Source organism: Oncorhynchus nerka, linkage group LG27 (genome assembly GCF_034236695.1).
Source record: "Oncorhynchus nerka isolate Pitt River linkage group LG27, Oner_Uvic_2.0, whole genome shotgun sequence".
In the NCBI taxonomy this organism is placed as follows: domain Eukaryota; kingdom Metazoa; phylum Chordata; class Actinopteri; order Salmoniformes; family Salmonidae; genus Oncorhynchus; species Oncorhynchus nerka.
The window spans coordinates 89374777-89398255 of record NC_088422.1 but is presented as its reverse complement, the minus strand read 5'-3'; the positions used below and the strand labels follow the sequence as shown (position 1 = coordinate 89398255).

Below are 23479 nucleotides of genomic sequence, written 5' to 3'. Positions count from 1 at the left end.
CTTCATTATGTTGTACCTCTACAGACACATCCTGTCCTCACTTCCTCTCATTCATTATGTTGTACCTCTACAGACACATCTCATACTGTCCTCACTTCCTCCATCCTCTCCCTTCATTATGCCGTACCTCTACAGACACATCTCATACTGTCCTCACTTCCTCCATCCTCTCCCTTCATTATGTTGTACCTCTACAGACACATCTCATACTGTCCTCACTTCCTCTCCCTTCATTATGTTGTACCTCTACAGACACATCTCATACTGTCCTCACTTCCTCTCCCTTCATTATGTTGTACCTCTACAGACACATCTCATACTGTCCTCACTTCCTCCATCCTCTCCCTTCATTATGCCGTACCTCTACAGACACATCTCATACTGTCCTCACTTCCTCCATCCTCTCCCTTCATTATGCCGTACCTCTACAGACACATCTCATACTGTCCTCACTTCATCTCCCTTCATTATGTTGTACCTCTAAAGACACATCTCATACTGTCCTCACTTCCTCCATCCTCTCCCTTCATTATGTTGTTCCTCTACAGACACATCTCATACTGTCCTCACTTCCTCCATCCTCTCCCTTCATTATGCCGTACCTCTACAGACACATCTCATACTGTCCTCACTTCCTCTCCCTTCATTATGCCGTACCTCTACAGGCACATCTCATACTGTCCTCACTTCCTCTCCCTTCATTATGTTGTACCTCTACAGGCACATCTCATACTGTCCTCACTTCCTCCATCCTCTCCCTTCATTATGTTGTACCTCTACAGACACATCTCATACTGTCCTCACTTCCTCTCCCTTCATTATGCCGTACCTCTACAGACACATCTCATACTGTCCTCACTTCCTCTCCCTTCATTATGTTGTACCTCTACAGACACATCTCATACTGTCCTCACTTCCTCTCCCTTCATTATGTTGTACCTCTACAGACACATCTCATACTGTCCTCACTTCCTCCATCCCTTCATTATGTTGTACCTCTACAGACACATCTCATACTGTCCTCACTTCCTCCATCCTCTCCCTTCATTATGCCGTACACAGACACATCTCATACTGTCCTCACTTCCTCCATCCTCTCCCTTCATTATGTTGTACCTCTACAGACACATCTCATACTGTCCTCACTTCCTCTCCCTTCATTATGTTGTACCTCTACAGACACATCTCATACTGTCCTCACTTCCTCTCCCTTCATTATGTTGTACCTCTACAGACACATCTCATACTGTCCTCACTTCCTCCATCCTCTCCCTTCATTATGCCGTACCTCTACAGACACATCTCATACTGTCCTCACTTCCTCCATCCTCTCCCTTCATTATGCCGTACCTCTACAGACACATCTCATACTGTCCTCACTTCATCTCCCTTCATTATGTTGTACCTCTAAAGACACATTTCATACTGTCCTCACTTCCTCCATCCTCTCCCTTCATTATGTTGTTCCTCTACAGACACATCTCATACTGTCCTCACTTCCTCCATCCTCTCCTTCATTATGCCGTACCTCTACAGACACATCTCATACTGTCCTCACTTCCTCTCCTTCATTATGCCTACAGGCACATCTCATACTGTCCTCACTTCCTCTCCCTTCATTATGTTGTACCTCTACAGGCACATCTCATACTGTCCTCACTTCCTCTCCCTTCATTATTATGTACCTCTACAGACACATCTCATACTGTCCTCACTTCCTCTCCCTTCATTATGCCGTACCTCTACAGACACATCTCATACTGTCCTCACTTCCTCTCCCTTCATTATGTTGTACCTCTACAGACACATCTCATACTGTCCTCACTTCCTCTCCCTTCATTATGTTGTACCTCTACAGACACATCTCATACTGTCCTCACTTCCTCTCCCTTCATTATGTTGTACCTCTCACATCTCATTATGTCCTCACTCCTCTTCATTATGACACACATCTCATACTGTCCTCACTTCCTCCATCCTCTCCCTTCATTATGCCGTACCTCTACAGACACATCTCATACTGTCCTCACTTCCTCCATCCTCTCCTTCATTATGTTGTACCTCTACAGACACATCTCATACTGTCCTCACTTCCTCTCCCTTCATTATGTTGTACCTCTACAGACACATCTCATACTGTCCTCACTTCCTCTCCCTTCATTATGTTGTACCTCTACAGACACATCTCATACTGTCCTCACTTCCTCCATCCTCTCCCTTCATTATGCCGTACCTCTACAGACACATCTCATACTGTCCTCACTTCCTCCATCCTCTCCCTTCATTATGCCGTACCTCTACAGACACATCTCATACTGTCCTCACTTCCTCTCCCTTCATTATGTTGTACCTCTACAGACACATCTCATACTGTCCTCACTTCCTCCATCCTCTCCCTTCATTATGTTGTACCTCTACAGACACATCTCATACTGTCCTCACTTCCTCCATCCTCTCCCTTCATTATGTTGTACCTCTACAGACACATCTCATACTGTCCTCACTTCCTCTCCTTCATTATGTTGTACCTCTACAGACACATCTCATACTGTCCTCACTTCCTCCATCCTCTCCCTTCATTATGTTGTACCTCTACAGACACATCTCATACTGTCCTCATCCTCTACAGACACATCTCATACTGTCCTCACTTCCTCTCCCTTCATTATGTTGTACCTCTACAGACACATCTCATACTGTCCTCACTTCCTCCATCCTCTCCCTTCATTATGTTGTACCTCTACAGACACATCTCATACTGTCCTCACTTCCTCCATCCTCTCCCTTCATTATGCCGTACCTCTACAGACACATCTCATACTGTCCTCACTTCCTCTCCCTTCATTATGTTGTACTCTACAGACACATCTCATACTGTCCTCACTTCCTCTCCCCTTCATTATGTTGTACCTCTACAGACACATCTCATACTGTCCTCACTTCCCCTTCATTATGTTGTACCTCTCCACATTCATTATGTTGTTCATTATGCCTCTCTACAGACACATCTCATACTGTCCTCACTTCCTCTCCCTTCATTATGTTGTACCTCTACAGACACATCTCATACTGTCCTCACTTCCTCCATCCTCTCCTTCATTATGCCGTACCTCTACAGACACATCTCATACTGTCCTCACTTCCTCTCCCTTCATTATGTTGTACCTCTACAGACACATCTCATACTGTCCTCACTTCCTCTCCCTTCATTATGTTGTACCTCTACAGACACATCTCATACTGTCCTCACCTTCCTCTCCCTTCATTATGTTGTACCTCTACAGACACATCTCATAGTCCTCACACATCTCATACTACAGACCTCATACTGTCCTCCTTCCTCCATCCTCTCCTTCATTATGCCGTACCTCTACAGACACATCTCATACTGTCCTCACTTCCCATCCTCCCTTCATTATGTTGTACCTCTACAGACACATCTCATACTGTCCTCACTTCCTCCATCCTCTCCCTTCATTATGCCGTACCTCTCACATCTCATACTGTCCTCACTTCCTCCATCCTCTCCCTTCATTATGTTGTACCTCTACAGACACATCTCATACTGTCCTCACTTCCTCTCCCTTCATTATGTTGTACCTCTACAGACACATCTCATACTGTCCTCACTTCCTCTCCCTTCATTATGTTGTACCTCTACAGACACATCTCATACTGTCCTCACTTCCTCCATCCTCTCCCTTCATTATGCCGTACCTCTACAGACACATCTCATACTGTCCTCACTTCCTCCATCCTCTCCCTTCATTATGTTGTACCTCTACAGACACATCTCATACTGTCCTCACTTCCTCTCCCTTCATTATGTTGTACCTCTACAGACACATCTCATACTGTCCTCACTTCCTCTCCCTTCATTATGTTGTACCTCTACAGACACATCTCATACTGTCCTCACTTCCTCCATCCTCTCCCTTCATTATGCCGTACTCTACAGACACATCTCATACTGTCCTCACTTCCTCCATCCTCTCCCTTCATTATGCCGTACCTCTACAGACACATCTCATACTGTCCTCACTTCATCTCCCTTCATTATGTTGTACCTCTAAAGACACATTTCATACTGTCCTCACTTCCTCCATCCTCTCCCTTCATTATGTTGTTCCTCTACAGACACATCTCATACTGTCCTCACTTCCTCCATCCTCTCCCTTCATTATGCCGTACCTCTACAGACACATCTCATACTGTCCTCACTTCCTCTCCCTTCATTATGCCGTACCTCTACAGGCACATCTCATACTGTCCTCACTTCCTCTCCCTTCATTATGTTGTACCTCTCAGGCCATCATTCCTCATGTCTCCCTTCATTATGTTGTACCTCTACAGACACATCTCATACTGTCCTCACTTCCTCTCCCTTCATTATGTTGTACCTCTACAGACACATCTCATACTGTCCTCACTTCCTCTCCCTTCATTATGTTGTACCTCTACAGACACATCTCATACTGTCCTCACTTCCTCTCCTTCATTATGTTGTCCTCTACAGACACATCTCATACTGTCCTCACTTCCTCTCCCTTCATTATGTTGTACCTCTACAGACACATCTCATACTGTCCTCACTTCCTCCATCCTCTCCCTTCATTATGTTGTACCTCTACAGACACATCTCATACTGTCCTCACTTCCTCCATCCTCTCCCTTCATTATGTTGTACCTCTACAGACACATCTCATACTGTCCTCACTTCCTCCATCCTCTCCCTTCATTATGCCGTACCTCTACAGACACATCTCATACTGTCCTCACTTCCTCCATCCTCTCCCTTCATTATGTTGTACCTCTACAGACACATCTCATACTGTCCTCACTTCCTCTCCCTTCATTATGTTGTACCTCTACAGACACATCTCATACTGTCCTCACTTCCTCTCCCTTCATTATGTTGTACCTCTACAGACACATCTCATACTGTCCTCACTTCCTCCATCCTCTCCCTTCATTATGCCGTACCTCTACAGACACATCTCATACTGTCCTCACTTCCTCCATCCTCTCCCTTCATTATGTTGTACCTCTACAGACACATCTCATACTGTCCTCACTTCCTCTCCCTTCATTATGTTGTACCTCTACAGACACATCTCATACTGTCCTCACTTCCTCTCCCTTCATTATGTTGTACCTCTACAGACACATCTCATACTGTCCTCACTTCCTCCATCCTCTCCCTTCATTATGTTGTACCTCTACAGACACATCTCATACTGTCCTCACTTCCTCCATCCTCTCCCTTCATTATGCCGTACCTCTACAGACACATCTCATACTGTCCTCACTTCCTCTCCCTTCATTATGTTGTACCTCTACAGACACATCTCATACTGTCCTCACTTCCTCCATCCTCCCTTCATTATGTTGTTCCTCTACAGACACATCTCATACTGTCCTCACTTCCTCCATCCTCTCCCTTCATTATGTTGTACCTCTACAGACACATCTCATACTGTCCTCACTTCCTCTCCCTTCATTATGTTGTACCTCTACAGACACATCTCATACTGTCCTCACTTCCTCCATCCTCTCCCTTCATTATGCCGTACCTCTACAGACACATCTCATACTGTCCTCACTTCCTCCATCCTCTCCTTCATTATGTTGTACCTCTACAGACACATCTCATACTGTCCTCACTTCCTCTCCCTTCATTATGTTGTACCTCTACAGACACATCTCATACTGTCCTCACTTCCTCCATCCTCTTTCATTATGTTGTACCTCTACAGACACATCTCATACTGTCCTCACTTCCTCCATCCTCTCCTTCATTATGTTGTACCTCTACAGACACATCTCATACTGTCCTCACTTCCTCTCCCCTTCATTATGTTGTCCTCACTTCCTCTCCCTTCATTATGTTGTACCTCTACAGACACATCTCATACTGTCCTCACTTCCTCTCCCTCCCTCATTATGTTGTACCTCTACAGACACATCTCATACTGTCCTCACTTCCTCTCCCTTCATTATGTTGTCCTCTACAGACACATCTCATACTGTCCTCACTTCCTCTCCCTTCATTATGCCGTACCTCTACAGACACATCTCATACTGTCCTCACTTCCTCCATCCTCTCCCTTCATTATGCCGTACCTCTACAGACACATCTCATACTGTCCTCACTTCCTCTCCCTTCATTATGTTGTACCTCTACAGACACATCTCATACTGTCCTCACTTCCTCTCCCTTCATTATGTTGTACCTCTACAGACACATCTCATACTGTCCTCACTTCCTCCATCCTCTCCCTTCATTATGTTGTACCTCTACAGACACATCTCATACTGTCCTCACTTCCTCCATCCTCCCTTCATTATGTTGTACCTCTACAGACACATCTCATACTGTCCTCACTTCCTCCATCCTCTCCCTTCATTATGTTGTACCTCTACAGACACATCTCATACTGTCCTCACTTCCTCCATCCTCTTCATTATGTTGTACCTCTACAGACACATCTCATACTGTCCTCACTTCCTCCATCCTCTCCCTTCATTATGCCGTACCTCTACAGACACATCTCATACTGTCCTCACTTCCTCCATCCTTCATTATGTTGTACCTCTACAGACACATCTCATACTGTCCTCACTTCCTCTCCCTTCATTATGTTGTACCTCTACAGACACATCTCATACTGTCCTCACTTCCTCTCCCTTCATTATGTTGTACCTCTACAGACACATCTCATACTGTCCTCACTTCCTCCATCCTCTCCCTTCATTATGCCGTACCTCTACAGACACATCTCATACTGTCCTCACTTCCTCCATCCTCTCCCTTCATTATGTTGTACCTCTACAGACACATCTCATACTGTCCTCACTTCCTCTCCCTTCATTATGTTGTACCTCTACAGACACATCTCATACTGTCCTCACTTCCTCTCCCTTCATTATGTTGTACCTCTACAGACACATCTCATACTGTCCTCACTTCCTCCATCCTCTCCCTTCATTATGTTGTACCTCTACAGACACATCTCATACTGTCCTCACTTCCTCCATCCTCTCCCTTCATTATGCCGTACCTCTACAGACACATCTCATACTGTCCTCACTTCCTCTCCCTTCATTATGTTGTACCTCTACAGACACATCTCATACTGTCCTCACTTCCTCCATCCTCTTCATTATGTTGTTCCTCTACAGACACATCTCATACTGTCCTCACTTCCTCCATCCTCTCCCTTCATTATGCCGTACCTCTACAGACACATCTCATACTGTCCTCACTTCCTCTCCCTTCATTATGCCGTACCTCTACAGACACATCTCATACTGTCCTCACTTCCTCTCCCTTCATTATGTTGTACCTCTACAGACACATCTCATACTGTCCTGTCCTCCTTCCTCTCCCTTCATTATGTTGTACCTCTACAGACACATCTCATACTGTCCTCACTTCCTCCATCCCTTCATTATGCCGTCCTCTACAGACACATCTCATACTGTCCTCACTTCCTCTCCCTTCATTATGCCGTGTCCTCTACAGACACATCTCATACTGTCCTCACTTCCTCTCCCTTCATTATGTTGTACCTCTACAGACACATCTCATACTGTCCTCACTTCCTCTCCTTCATTATGCCGTACCTCTACAGACACATCTCATACTGTCCTCACTTCCTCCATCCTCTCCTTCATTATGCCGTACCTCTACAGACACATCTCATACTGTCCTCACTTCCTCCATCCTCTCCCTTCATTATGTTGTACCTCTACAGACACATCTCATACTGTCCTCACTTCCTCCATCCTTCATTATGTTGTACCTCTACAGACACATCTCATACTGTCCTCACTTCCTCCATCCCTTCATTATGTTGTACCTCTACAGACACATCTCATACTGTCCTCACTTCCTCTCCCTTCATTATGTTGTACCTCTACAGACACATCTCATACTGTCCTCACTTCCTCTCCTTCATTATGTTGTACCTCTACAGACACATCTCATACTGTCCTCACTTCCTCCATCCTTCCCTTCATTATGCCGTACCTCTACAGACACATCTCATACTGTCCTCACTTCCTCCATCCTCTCCCTTCATTATGTTGTACCTCTACAGACACATCTCATACTGTCCTCACTTCCTCTCCCTTCATTATGTTGTACCTCTACAGACACATCTCATACTGTCCTCACTTCCTCTCCTTCATTATGTTGTACCTCTACAGACACATCTCATACTGTCCTCACTTCCTCCATCCTCTCCCTTCATTATGCCGTGTACCTCTACAGACACATCTCATACTGTCCTCACTTCCTCCATCCTCTCCCTTCATTATGCCGTACCTCTACAGACACATCTCATACTGTCCTCACTTCATCTCCCTTCATTATGTTGTACCTCTACAGACACATCTCATACTGTCCTCACTTCCTCCATCCTCTCCCTTCATTATGTTGTTCCTCTACAGACACATCTCATACTGTCCTCACTTCCTCCATCCTCTCCCTTCATTATGCCGTACCTCTACAGACACATCTCATACTGTCCTCACTTCCTCCATCTCCCTTCATTATGTTGTACCTCTACAGACACATCTCATACTGTCCTCACTTCCTCTCCTTCATTATGTTGTACCTCTACAGGCACATCTCATACTGTCCTCACTTCCTCTCCCTTCATTATGTTGTACCTCTACAGACACATCTCATACTGTCCTCACTTCCTCTCCCTTCATTATGCCGTACCTCTACAGACACATCTCATACTGTCCTCACTTCCTCCATCCCTTCATTATGTTGTACCTCTACAGACACATCTCATACTGTCCTCACTTCCTCTCCCTTCATTATGTTGTACCTCTACAGACACATCTCATACTGTCCTCACTTCCTCTCCCTTCATTATGTTGTACCTCTACAGACACATCTCATACTGTCCTCACTTCCTCCATCCTCTCCCTTCATTATGCCGTACCTCTACAGACACATCTCATACTGTCCTCACTTCCTCCATCCTCTCCCCTTCATTATGTTGTACCTCTACAGACACATCTCATACTGTCCTCACTTCCTCTCCCTTCATTATGTTGTACCTCTACAGACACATCTCATACTGTCCTCACTTCCTCTCCCTTCATTATGTTGTACCTCTACAGACACATCTCATACTGTCCTCACTTCCTCCATCCTCTCCTTCATTATGCCGTACCTCTACAGACACATCTCATACTGTCCTCACTTCCTCTCCCTTCATTATGTTGTACCTCTACAGACACATCTCATACTGTCCTCACTTCCTCTCCCTTCATTATGCCGTACCTCTACAGACACATCTCATACTGTCCTCACTTCCTCCATCCTCTCCCTTCATTATGTTGTACCTCTACAGACACATCTCATACTGTCCTCACTTCCTCCATCCTCTCCCTTCATTATGCCGTACCTCTACAGACACATCTCATACTGTCCTCACTTCCTCTCCCTTCATTATGCCGTACCTCTACAGACACATCTCATACTGTCCTCACTTCCTCTCCCTTCATTATGTTGTACCTCTACAGACACATCTCATACTGTCCTCACTTCCTCTCCCTTCATTATGTTGTACCTCTACAGACACATCTCATACTGTCCTCACTTCCTCCATCCCTTCATTATGCCGTACCTCTACAGACACATCTCATACTGTCCTCACTTCCTCTCCCTTCATTATGCCGTACCTCTACAGACACATCTCATACTGTCCTCACTTCCTCCATCCTCTCTTCATTATGCCGTACCTCTACAGACACATCTCATACTGTCCTCACTTCCTCTCCCTTCATTATGTTGTACCTCTACAGACACATCTCATACTGTCCTCACTTCCTCTCCCTTCATTATGCCGTACCTCTACAGGCACATCTCATACTGTCCTCACTTCCTCTCCCTTCATTATGTTGTACCTCTACAGACACATCTCATACTGTCCTCACTTCCTCTCCCTTCATTATGTTGTACCTCTACAGACACATCTCATACTGTCCTCACTTCCTCTCCCTTCATTATGTTGTACCTCTACAGACACATCTCATACTGTCCTCACTTCCTCTCCCTTCATTATGCCGTACCTCTACAGACACATCTCATACTGTCCTCACTTCCTCCATCCTCTCCCTTCATTATGCCGTACCTCTACAGACACATCTCATACTGTCCTCACTTCCTCCATCCTCTCCCTTCATTATGTTGTACCTCTACAGACACATCTCATACTGTCCTCACTTCCTCTCCCTTCATTATCTTGTACCTCTACAGACACATCTCATACTGTCCTCACTTCCTCCATCCTCTCCCTTCATTATGTTGTACCTCTACAGACACATCTCATACTGTCCTCACTTCCTCCATCCTCTCCCTTCATTATGCCGTACCTCTACAGACACATCTCATACTGTCCTCACTTCATCTCCCTTCATTATGTTGTACCTCTACAGACACATCTCATACTGTCCTCACTTCCTCTCCCTTCATTATGTTGTACCTCTACAGACACATCTCATACTGTCCTCACTTCCTCTCCCTTCATTATGTTGTACCTCTACAGACACATCTCATACTGTCCTCACTTCCTCTCCCTTCATTATGCCGTACCTCTACAGACACATCTCATACTGTCCTCACTTCCTCTCCCTTCATTATGTTGTACCTCTACAGACACATCTCATACTGTCCTCACTTCCTCCATCCTCTCCCTTCATTATGCCGTACCTCTACAGACACATCTCATACTGTCCTCACTTCCTCTCCCTTCATTATGCCGTACCTCTACAGACACATCTCATACTGTCCTCACTTCCTCTCCCTTCATTATGCCGTACATCTACAGACACATCTCATACTGTCCTCACTTCCTCCATCCTCTCCCTTCATTATGCCGTACCTCTACAGACACATCTCATACTGTCCTCACTTCATCTCCCTTCATTATGTTGTACCTCTACAGACACATCTCATACTGTCCTCACTTCCTCTCCCTTCATTATGCCGTACCTCTACAGGCACATCTCATACTGTCCTCACTTCCTCTCCCTTCATTATGTTGTACCTCTACAGACACATCTCATACTGTCCTCACTTCCTCTCCCTTCATTATGCCGTACCTCTACAGACACATCTCATACTGTCCTCACTTCCTCCATCCTCTCCCTTCATTATGCCGTACCTCTACAGACACATCTCATACTGTCCTCACTTCCTCCATCCTCTCCCTTCATTATGTTGTACCTCTACAGACACATCTCATACTGTCCTCACTTCCTCTCCCTTCATTATGTTGTACCTCTACAGACACATCTCATACTGTCCTCACTTCCTCCATCCTCTCCCTTCATTATGTTGTACCTCTACAGACACATCTCATACTGTCCTCACTTCCTCCATCCTCTCCCTTCATTATGTTGTACCTCTACAGACACATCTCATACTGTCCTCACTTCCTCTCCCTTCATTATGTTGTACCTCTACAGACACATCTCATACTGTCCTCACTTCCTCTCCCTTCATTATGTTGTACCTCTACAGACACATCTCATACTGTCCTCACTTCCTCTCCTTTCATTATGTTGTACCTCTACAGACACATCTCATACTGTCCTCACTTCCTCCCCTTCATTATGCCTACCTCTACAGACACATTCATACTGTCCTCATGTTGTACCTCTACAGACACATCTCATACTGTCCTCACTTCCTCCATCCTCTCCCTTCATTATGCCGTACCTCTACAGACACATCTCAGTCCTCACATCTCCCTTCATTACTGTCCTCTACAGACACATCTCCTGTCCTCACTTCCTCTCCCTTCATTATGCCGTACCTCTACAGACACATCTCATACTGTCCTCACTTCCTCCATCCTCTCCCTTCATTATGTTGTACCTCTACAGACACATCTCATACTGTCCTCACTTCCTCCATCCTCTCCCTTCATTATGTTGTACCTCTACAGACACATCTCATACTGTCCTCACTTCCTCCATCCTCTCCCTTCATTATGTTGTACCTCTACAGACACATCTCATACTGTCCTCACTTCCTCCATCCTCTCCCTTCATTATGCCGTACCTCTACAGACACATCTCATACTGTCCTCACTTCATCTCCCTTCATTATGTTGTACCTCTACAGACACATCTCATACAGTCCTCATCTCATATGTGTCCTCTACAGACACATCTCATACTGTCCTCCCTCTCCCCTTCATTATGTTGTACCTCTACAGACACATCTCATACTGTCCTCACTTCCTCCATCCTTCCTTCATTATGTTGTACCTCTACAGACACATCTCATACTGTCCTCACTTCCTCCATCCTCCCCCTTCATTATGCCGTACCTCTACAGACACATCTCATACTGTCCTCACTTCCTCTCCCTTCATTATGCCGTACCTCTAGAGACACATCTCATACTGTCCTCACTTCCTCTCCCTTCATTATGTTGTACCTCTACAGACACATCTCATACTGTCCTCACTTCCTCCATCCTCTCCCTTCATTATGTTGTACCTCTACAGACACATCTCATACTGTCCTCACTTCCTCCATCCTCTCCCTTCATTATGCCGTACCTCTACAGACACATCTCATACTGTCCTCACTTCATCTCCCTTCATTATGTTGTACCTCTACAGACACATCTCATACTGTCCTCACTTCCTCCATCCTCTCCCTTCATTATGCCGTACCTCTACAGACACATCTCATACTGTCCTCACTTCATCTCCCTTCATTATGTTGTACCTCTACAGACACATCTCATACTGTCCTCACTTCATCTCCCTTCATTATGTTGTACCTCTACAGACACATCTCATACTGTCCTCACTTCCTCCATCCTCTCCCTTCATTATGCCGTACCTCTACAGACACATCTCATACTGTCCTCACTTCATCTCCCTTCATTATGTTGTACCTCTACAGACACATCTCATACTGTCCTCACTTCATCTCCCTTCATTATGCCGTACCTCTACAGACACATCTCATACTGTCCTCACTTCCTCTCCCTTCATTATGTTGTACCTCTACAGACACATCTCATACTGTCCTCACTTCATCTCCCTTCATTATGCCGTACCTCTACAGACACATCTCATACTGTCCTCACTTCCTCCATCCTCTCCCTTCATTATGTTGTACCTCTACAGACACATCTCATACTGTCCTCACTTCATCTCCCTTCATTATGCCGTACCTCTACAGACACATCTCATACTGTCCTCACTTCCTCTCCCTTCATTATGTTGTACCTCTACAGACACATCTCATACTGTCCTCACTTCCTCTCCCTTCATTATGCCGTACCTCTACAGACACATCTCATACTGTCCTCACTTCATCTCCCTTCATTATGTTGTACCTCTACAGGCACATCTCATACTGTCCTCACTTCCTTTAACAGTCACAACAATCTGAGAGAAATACAATAATGAAATGCTAAAAATACTGTCAAGAAGAAACTCCCCCAATGTGAGTAATAATGAGAGTGTTTTGCCTGAGGCTTTTCATTGTTCTGTTCTGAAACCTACGCTTTCCATCTTAAACACAGAGACAGTATGTCCTGTACAATTACTCTGACACAGAGATAGTATGTCCTGTACAGCTACTCTGACACAGAGACAGTATGTCCTGTACTGTACAGCCACTCTGACACAGAGATAGTATGTCCTGTACTGTACAGCCACTCTGACACAGAGATAGTATGTCCTGTACTGTACAGCCACTCTGACACAGAGACAGTATGTCCTGTACTGTATAGCCACTCTGACACAGAGATAGTATGTCCTGTACTGTACAGCCACTCTGACACAGAGATAGTATGTCCTGTACTGTACAGCCACTCTGACACAGAGACAGTATGTCCTGTACTGTACAGCCACTCTGACACAGAGACAGTATGTCCTGTACTGTACAGCCACTCTGACACAGAGATAGTATGTCCTGTACAGCCACTCTGACACAGAGATAGTATGTCCTGTACTGTACACCCACTCTGACACAGAGATAGTATGTCCTGTACTGTACAGCCACTCTGACACAGAGATAGTATGTCCTGTACTGTACAGCCACTCTGACACAGAGATAGTATGTCCTGTACTGTACAGCCACTCTGACACAGAGATAGTATGTCCTGTACTGTACAGCCACTCTGACACAGAGATAGTATGTCCTGTACTGTACAGCCACTCTGACACAGAGATAGTATGTCCTGTACTGTACAGCCACTCTGACACAGAGACAGTATGTCCTGTACTGTACAGCCACTCTGACACAGAGATAGTATGTCCTGTACTGTACAGCCACTCTGACACAGAGACAGTATGTCCTGTACTGTACAGCCACTCTGACACAGAGATAGTATGTCCTGTACTGTACAGCCACTCTGACACAGAGACAGTATGTCCTGTACTGTATAGCCACTCTGACACAGATATAGTATGTCCTGTACTGTACAGCCACTCTGACACAGATATAGTATGTCCTGTACTGTATAGCCACTGTGACACAGAGATAGTATGTCCTGTACTGTACACCCACTCTGACACAGAGATAGTATGTCATGTACTGTACACCCACTCTGACACAGAGATAGTATGTCCTGTACTGTATAGCCACTCTGCCAGAGAGATAGTATGTCCTGTACTGTACACCCACTCTGACACAGAGATAGTATGTCCTGTACTGTACACCCACTCTGACAGAGATAGTATGTCCTGTACTGTACACCCACTCTGACACAGAGATAGTATGTCCTGTACACCCACTCTGACACAGAGATAGTGTGTCCTGTACACCCACTCTGACACAGAGATAGTGTGTCCTGTACACCCACTCTGACACAGAGATAGTATGTCCTGTACTGTACACCCACTCTGACACAGAGATAGTATGTCCTGTACTGTACACCCACTCTGACAGAGATAGTATGTCCTGTACTGTACACCCACTCTGACACAGAGATAGTATGTCCTGTACACCCACTCTGACACAGAGATAGTGTGTCCTGTACACCCACTCTGACACAGAGATAGTGTGTCCTGTACACCCACTCTGACACAGAGATAGTATGTCCTGTACTGTACACCCACTCTGACACAGAGATAGTATGTCCTGTACTGTACACCCACCCTGACACAGAGATAGTATGTCCTGTACTGTACAGCCACTCTGACACAGAGATAGTATGTCCTGTACTGTACAGCCACTCTGACACAGAGATAGTATGTCCTGTACAGCCACTCTGACACAGAGATAGTATGTCCTGTACAACCACTCTGACACAGAGATAGTATGTCCTGTACACCTACTCTGACACAGAGATAGTATGTCCTGTACACCCACTCTGACACAGAGACATACAGCTCTGACAGATCTTACCCACTCCGACACAGAGACATACAGCTCTGACAGACCTTACCCACTCTGAGAGACCTTACCCACTCTGACACAGAGACATACAGCTCTGAGAGACCTTACCCACTCTGACACAGAGACATACAGCTCTGAGAGACCTTACCCACTCTGACACAGAGACATACAGCTCTGAGAGACCTTACCCACTCTGACACAGAGACATACAGCTCTGAGAGACCTTACCCACTCTGACAGACCTTACCCACTCTGACACAGAGACATACAGCTCTGAGAGACCTTACCCACTCTGACACAGAGACATACAGCTCTGAGAGACCTTACCCACTCTGACACAGAGACATACAGCTCTGACAGACCTTACCCACTCTGACACAGAGATAGTATGTACTGTACACCCACTCTGACACAGAGACATACAGCTCAGACAGACACAGAGACATCAGCTCTGACAGACCTCACCACTCTGACACAGAGACATACAGCTCTGACAGATCTTACCCACTCTGACACAGAGACATACAGCTCTGAGAGACCTTAGACTCTGACACAGAGACATACACTCTGACAGACATACAGCTCTGAGAGACCTTGACACAGAGACACAGCTCTGACACAGAGACATACAGCTCTGAGAGACCTTACCCACTCTGACACAGAGACATACAGCTCTGAGAGACCTTACCCACTCTGACACAGAGACATTCTGACCTTACCCACTCTGACACAGAGACATACAGCTCTGAGAGACTTACCCACTTGACACAGAGACCAGCTCTGACTTACCCACTCTGACACACTCTGAGACATACACCTCTGACAGATCTTACCCACTCTGACACAGAGACATACAGCTCTGACAGATCTTAGCCTGTTAGTACACAGAAAACAGAGTACTGAGGAACTTTATAAGGATATGCACAGAGGAGGACGCACGCACACACACACATTCTTGATTTGATACACATTCAGAAATGCAATCTCTCTCTCACTCCCTCCCTCCCTCCCTCCCTCCCCCTCTCCTGTGTGTTCACAGTGAGAGTGTAGTGCAGCTCAGTGTTCTGCCTGGAGCTGATGTGTGAGATTATGAGAAGATGGTGTCTACCTTTCTCTCTCTCAGCTGGAACATTTCTCCCTCTCTTACTTCTCTCTCTCTCTCTCAATTCAATTATCTTTATTGGCATGAGGTAACAATGTACATATTGCCAAAGCTCTCTCTCTCCCTCCCCTCCTCCCCCTCTCCCCCCCTCTCTCTCTACCTCTCTTTGTCACACACTCACATACTCTCAACAGAATTCTAAAGACCCTTCTCTATTACACAGTATTTGCTTTGCTCTCTCTCTCGCTCAACTCAATTTGCTTTATTGGCAAAACGTAACAATGAACATATTGCCAAAGCTTACTTTGGAGATTTACAATATGAACATAATTCAAATAATAATAATCAATATTGTCAACGGGACAACAGTAACAACAATAATCAAGGGTCAAAATAACCATACGTGGTATTTCTGTGGTACTGTGTACTCTTTGTTTTGGGCCAAATAGCATTTTAGTTTGCTCTGTTTTTTTGTTAATTCTTTCCAATTTGTCAAGTAATTCTGTTTTTCTTTTCTCTTGATTTGGTCTCTCTCTGTGTATAGCTTGAGTTTCTTCTCCCTCTCTCTCTCTCCATCTCCATCCCCATCCATCCACCAACTCACCCAACAACCTACACACCCACCCATCCACCCATCCATCCATCCACCAACCCAACAACCTACACACCCACCCATCCATCCACCCATCCATCCATCCATCCATCCCATCCATCCATCCATCATCCATCCATCCATCCACCAACCCACCCAACAACCCACACACCCACCCACCCATCCATCCACCAACCCACCCAACAACCTACACACCCACCCACCCACCCACCCATCCACCCACCCATCCATCCACCAACCCACCCAACAACCTACACACCCACCCACCCATCCATCCATCCACCAACCCACCCAACAACCTACACACCCACCCATCCACCCATCCATCCATCCACCAACCCAACAACCTACACACCCACCCACCCATCCATCCACCCATCCATCCACCCAACAACCCACCCAACAACCTACACACCCACCCACCCATCCATCCATCCATCCATCCATCCATCCATCCATCCATCCATCCATCCATCCATCCATCCAACCCACCAACACACCCCCACCACACCCACCCATCCATCCACCCATCCATCCACCCATCCATCCATCCATCCATCCATCCATCCACCAACCCACCCAACAACCTACACACCCACCCACCCACCCATCCATCCATCCACCAACCCAACAACCTACACACCCAACCACCCATCCATCCACCCATCCATCCACCCACCAACCCACCCAACAACCTACACACCCACCCACCCATCCACCCATCCATCCATCCATCCATCCATCCACCCACCAACCCACCCAACAACCTACACACCCACCCATCCATCCATCCACCCATCCATTCTTCCATCCATCCATCCATCCATCCACCCACCAACCCACCCAACAACCTACACACCCACCCACCCATCCACCCACCCATCCATCCACCAACCCACCCAACAACCTACTACACACCCACCCACCCATCCATCCATCAACCCACCCACCCACCCACCCACCCACCCACCCACCCACCCACCCACCCACCCACCCACCCACCCATCCATCCATCCACCCATCCATCCACCCACCAACCCAACAACCTACACACCCACCCATCCATCCACCAACCCACCCAACAACCTACACACCCACCCACCCACCCACCCACCCACCCACCCATCCATCCACCCATCCATCCATCCATCCATCCATCCACCAACCCACCCAACAACCTACACACCACCCACCCACCCACCCACCCACCCGCCCATCCACTAACCCACCCATCCACCCATCCATCCATCCATCCATCCATCCAAGAGGAGGTATACGTACGTTCAGCCTGCAGCTGAACGAAGTAACCAGTGTGAGGGCCATGGTCTGAGAGTCCAGCGTGTTCAGGACCTTGGCGGCTGACGTGCCTGTTAAGGGAAGACCGTTCAGCTGAACGTAGTAGGTCATCTCTGCTGGGTTCTTCTGACCCATCAGTCGACGGATCCTCACCATCTGAGTGGATATAGGAAGGGTTAAAAACATGTATCCTCAGATTGAAGGCTCCACCTGTACGTCCAGAATGTTACGGTGCCAATGACACCTACGGACATGAAGGGGTCAGAGATCTTCTTACAGCACGTTTACTTCATACACTAGTTCTTTAGAAAACAATACAGTGACAAATGAGAACACAATGACTAATGGGTAAAAAACACATGTGGTTAACACAGTAATCATTATTGAAATGAATTGTATAAATACCATCAGCATCTTTACCTTTAATATATTTAACTTCTATAACAAGCTGGAAATCCCTCTAATTAAGTTTGTGTGTGTGTGTGTGTGTGTGTGTGTGTGTGTGTGTGTGTGTGTGTGTGTGTGTGTGTGTGTGTGTGTGTGTGTGTGTGTGTGTCTGAATGTGTGACTGTGCGTAAAAGCCCACACACACGTGTGTTTTAGTTTATCATCACTATGAAATATAGATGCTTTGTTTAAGAAACAAGTCAGCATTAGTATTCAATTCATTAGCCTCACTACTCAACACACATAAGGACATCCACCCTGGGGAAGTTGACAATAAACCTGTCAGGAGTGGCCACACTGTCTCAGAACCAGGTCTGTCAAGGGCCTCCAGAGCAGACCTCCAGGCCAACCTGCCTGGTTGCAGTGCCAGCTCTGCTCCCTACCTGGACAGTGTAGCTGTCCACAGTGGTGGCTCTCCTGGAAGCGAGTGCCCTGCTGGCGAGCAACCACAAACAGCTCAGCCAGGCGCTGCTCCATGAGACTGGCAAAGCTCTGGTACTGGCTTTCCAGAGATGAGTTATCCACATCCAGGATGACTGCAGGGAGAGGGGGAGTGGGGAGGGGGGAAGGAGGGAGAGAGGGAGCAGAGAGGAGAGAAAAGGAGAAGGAACGGAGGAGAGAGGAGGGAGAGTGAGAAGTATGAGAATAAGAGAGAGGGAGAGCGAGAGAGAGAAAGGGAGAGTGAGACAGAGGGTAACGAGGAGGTCAGAGGGCAGAGGAGGTGATTGAGCGAGATATTTTAATCCAATTGAGAGAGAGAGAATGAAGGAGGAGAAAGAGAGGGATGAGGAAGGAAGCTAGAGAAAGAGAGATGTTAGTTTGCCTCTCTCTCCTCTCTCTTTCTTCCCAGAGACGGTAGTCTGCCTCCCTGCCTCTCTCTCCTCTCTCTTTCTTCCCAGAGAGACGGTAGTCTGCCTCCCTGCCTCTCTCTCCTCTCTCTTTCTTCCCAGAGAGACGGTAGTCTGCCTCGCTGCCTCTCTCTCCTCTCTCTTTCTTCCCAGAGAGACGGTAGTCTGCCTCCCTGCCTCTCTCTCCTCTCTCTTTCTTCCCAGAGAGACAGACAGAGACGGTAAGAGATGCAAAATACCATCACACAGATAATTCCCTATATAAAAGGGAAGAGGCTACACATCTACACACACACGAGCTCGTACACAACCACACTCTATGCATATCTAAACACACACTCATCTACGCATATCTAATCTGATCTAACCTGATCTGATTCATCTTCACATCTACACAGCCCAGACCTGATCTGATTCATCTACACAGTCCAGACCTGATTCATCTACACAGCCCAGACCTGATTCCTCTACACATCTACACAGCCCAGACCTGATCTGATTCATCTACACATCTACACAACCCAGACCTCATTCATCTACACATCCCAGACCTGATTCATCTACACATCTACACAGCCCAGACCTGATTCATCTACACATCTACACAGCCCAGACCTGATCTGATTCAACTACACATCTACACAACCCAGACCTCATTCATCTACACATCCCAGACCTGATTCATCTACACATCTACACAGCCCAGACCTGATCTGATTCATCTACACAGCCCAGACCTGATTCATCTACACATCTACACAGCCCAGACCTGATCTGATTAATCTACATAGCCCAGACCTGATCTGATTCATCTACACATCCCAGACCTGATTCATCTACACATCTACACAGCCCAGACCTGATCTGATTAATCTACATAGCCCAGACCTGATCTGATTAATCTACACAGCCCAGACCTGATCTGATTCATCTACACATCTACACAGCCCAGACCTGATTCATCTATACAGCCCAGACCTGATTCATCTACACAGCCCAGACCTGATTCATCTATACAGCCCAGACCTGATTCATCTACACAGTCCAGACCTGATTCATCTACACAGCCCAGACCTGATTCATCTACACAGCCCAGACCTGATTCATCTATACAGCCCAGACCTGATTCATCTACACAGCCCAGACCTGATTCATCTACACATCTACACAGCCCAGACCTGATTCATCTACACAGCCCAGACCTGATTCAATTGCTACACCCTTAGGAAAAAAAGGTGCTATCTAGAACCTTAAAGGGTTCTTCAGCTGTCCCCATAGGAGAACCCTTTGAAGAACCCCTTTTGGTTCCATGTAGAACCCTTTTGGTTCCATGAGGAACCTTTTGGGTTACCCTTTCCACAGAGGGTTCTACACGGAGCCCAAAAGGGTTCTACATGGAACCAAAAAGGGTTCTCCATGGAACCAAAAAGGGTTATCCTATGGGGACAGCCAAAGAACCCTTTTGAAACCCTTTTTTCTAAGACTGTACCGTGGTCATGCATATGCTTTTTCAATTTGGACCAATCCATACAGGCCCATTTCCACGACTGTAATGGGTTAAAATAAGCACAAAAGGGCCTCCCGGGTGGCGCAATGGTTAAGGGCGCTGTACTGCAGCGCCAGCTGTGCCATCAGAGTCCCTGGGTTCGCGCCCAGGCTCTGTCGTAACCGGCCGCGACCGGGAGGTCCGTGGGGCGACGCACAATTGGCCTAGCGTCGTCCGGGTTAGGGAGGGCTTGGTCGGTAGGGATGTCCTTGTCTCATCGCGCACCAGCGACTCCTGTAGCGGGCCGGGCGCAGTGCGCGCTAACCAAGGTTGCCGGATGCATGGTGTAGCCTCCGACACATTGGTGCGGCTGGCTTCCGGGTTGGATGCGCTGTGTTAAGAAGCAGTACGGCTGGTTGGGTTGTGTATCGGAGGACGCATGACATTCAACCTTCGTCTCTCCCGAGCCCGTACGGGAGTTGTAGCGATGAGACAAGATAGTAGCTACTACAATAATTGGATACCACGAAAATTGGGGAGAAAAAGGGGTAAAATTCAAAAAAATAAGCACAAAAGACTGCATATACAGAACACGTATCAGCAGCTCAACTAGAGAGCTTCTCTTCAATAAGCCAATAAGGAGAGAAACAATAAGACAATTACCTGTGATTACCCAGAAGTCTCTGGTAGCGATGGAGGTATTGAGGTTGTGGTATTCCAATGCTGAAAAAGAACAGAGGAACAGCATGACCGGTCTGACATTTCTTCTTTATGTGAGTCAAAATCATTTCTGTCAAGCTCTTTCTGAATTTAACTCAGGTCAGAAATACATTGGTGCTTTGAGTGGCGTGATTTCTCCTTGTGAAAACATCACTGCAGTGGTACTGAGAGTTTACAGTGGCACAGAGTTGTCATAGAGTTTCTTATACTGAGAGCTCTGGCTGAGTGTCTCACTGTGAGAGCTGATATCTGCATGGGCTCTACCTCTCTTCTGGTTGTCTGTTGAGTTTCCCAGGCTTTAGCTCGGTTACATATTTCCTGCCTGATTAAGTACTGGGGCTGGCACAGTGGTTTGGGGGCATGCTGTTTCACTGGCCTATGAAATCAGACACGGTACAGAAAGAGAGACAGGGGTAGAGTTGTATAGAGTGAGAGCGAGAGAGACATCTGGTCCAGGTGTCACAAACAAACTGGCAGTGATAACAGCTCTAAAATGGCCGTTCGGCTGCGAGGCTGGCACTAGTCCCCCTCCTCTCCATTCTCAGCACGTCCCCAAACTTCCTCTACACATCTGTCTGGGGGGGTTCTTTTATTCATTTCTAAAGATTTGCAAGCCTGTCACATCACCCTCTGCCACTATGAGTGAGTAGGGGAACAACGGATGCTCTGGCCTGTTACCCGTTACTACTGCAGGGCTGTCAGCACAATCTCTTTAACACTGTCCAATACTGTAGCCTCAGCCGTGCACAATCATGCTGCTTAATCTGTGATGATGTTTCACATAAACCTCAGAGCTCCACTGCTGAAGTTAGAGAGGCCTAGGGATGAAAAACACAGCATTCTGAAAGGTATTTGTTGGGTGGATTTAAAAGGAGCAGGTTGTGTGTGATTCCCTTGTTGAATATAGGAAAACAACATGTGCTCTAAACAGTAGTTTAGAAGTCAAACACTCATCAAATATTCAACAAGTGAATGTGTGTTGTGATGATTCTTTACTTGATGAGTTGTTTGGTTTTCCATCATCCACATTCTGGTTTTTAGATACATTATAAACTGTCACAGCCTTACTAAAACCTTGGCACATAGTTAGGCTTCTTAAATGTAGAAACAGACACACACACACACACACACACACACACACACACACACACACACACACACACACACACACACACACACACACACACACACACACACGCCACTGAAAGGAAGAAAACACAGAAGACAAGCTTAAAAACTCATCACCACATTTGATATCTATCTATCTATCTATCTATCTATCTATCTATCTATCTATCTATCTATCTATCTATCTATCTATCTATCTATCTATCTATCTATCTATCTATCTATCTATCTATCTATCTATCTATCTATCTATCTATCTATCTATCTATCTATCTATCTATCTATGAACAGTCTGAAAAATCCCTGACCTTCCTGGAAATCTCCAGGCTGAAAACAGTGCTGTTGGAAGTGGAGAGTGAGATTTAGGGCCGTCTCTGTCTGAACAGGGCCTGAGGTGTTCTACTGTGCACACTGATAAACCCCCACTGTTCATTATTTACTGT

The 23479-nt window shown here is 46.3% G+C and overlaps 1 protein-coding gene across 1 annotated transcript in view; it reads right to left on the bottom strand.

Annotated features, from left to right (window-relative positions):
* LOC115122456 (UPF0606 protein KIAA1549L-like) overlaps positions 1-23479 on the bottom strand; it is a 158887-nt gene that overhangs the window by 126721 nt on the left and 8687 nt on the right. The window contains 5 exon segments of the mRNA XM_065011180.1: positions 18393-18422; positions 18425-18563; positions 18638-18651; positions 19238-19390; positions 21852-21911. Of these exon segments, the coding sequence (XP_064867252.1) occupies positions 18393-18422; positions 18425-18563; positions 18638-18651; positions 19238-19390; positions 21852-21911 (396 nt within the window).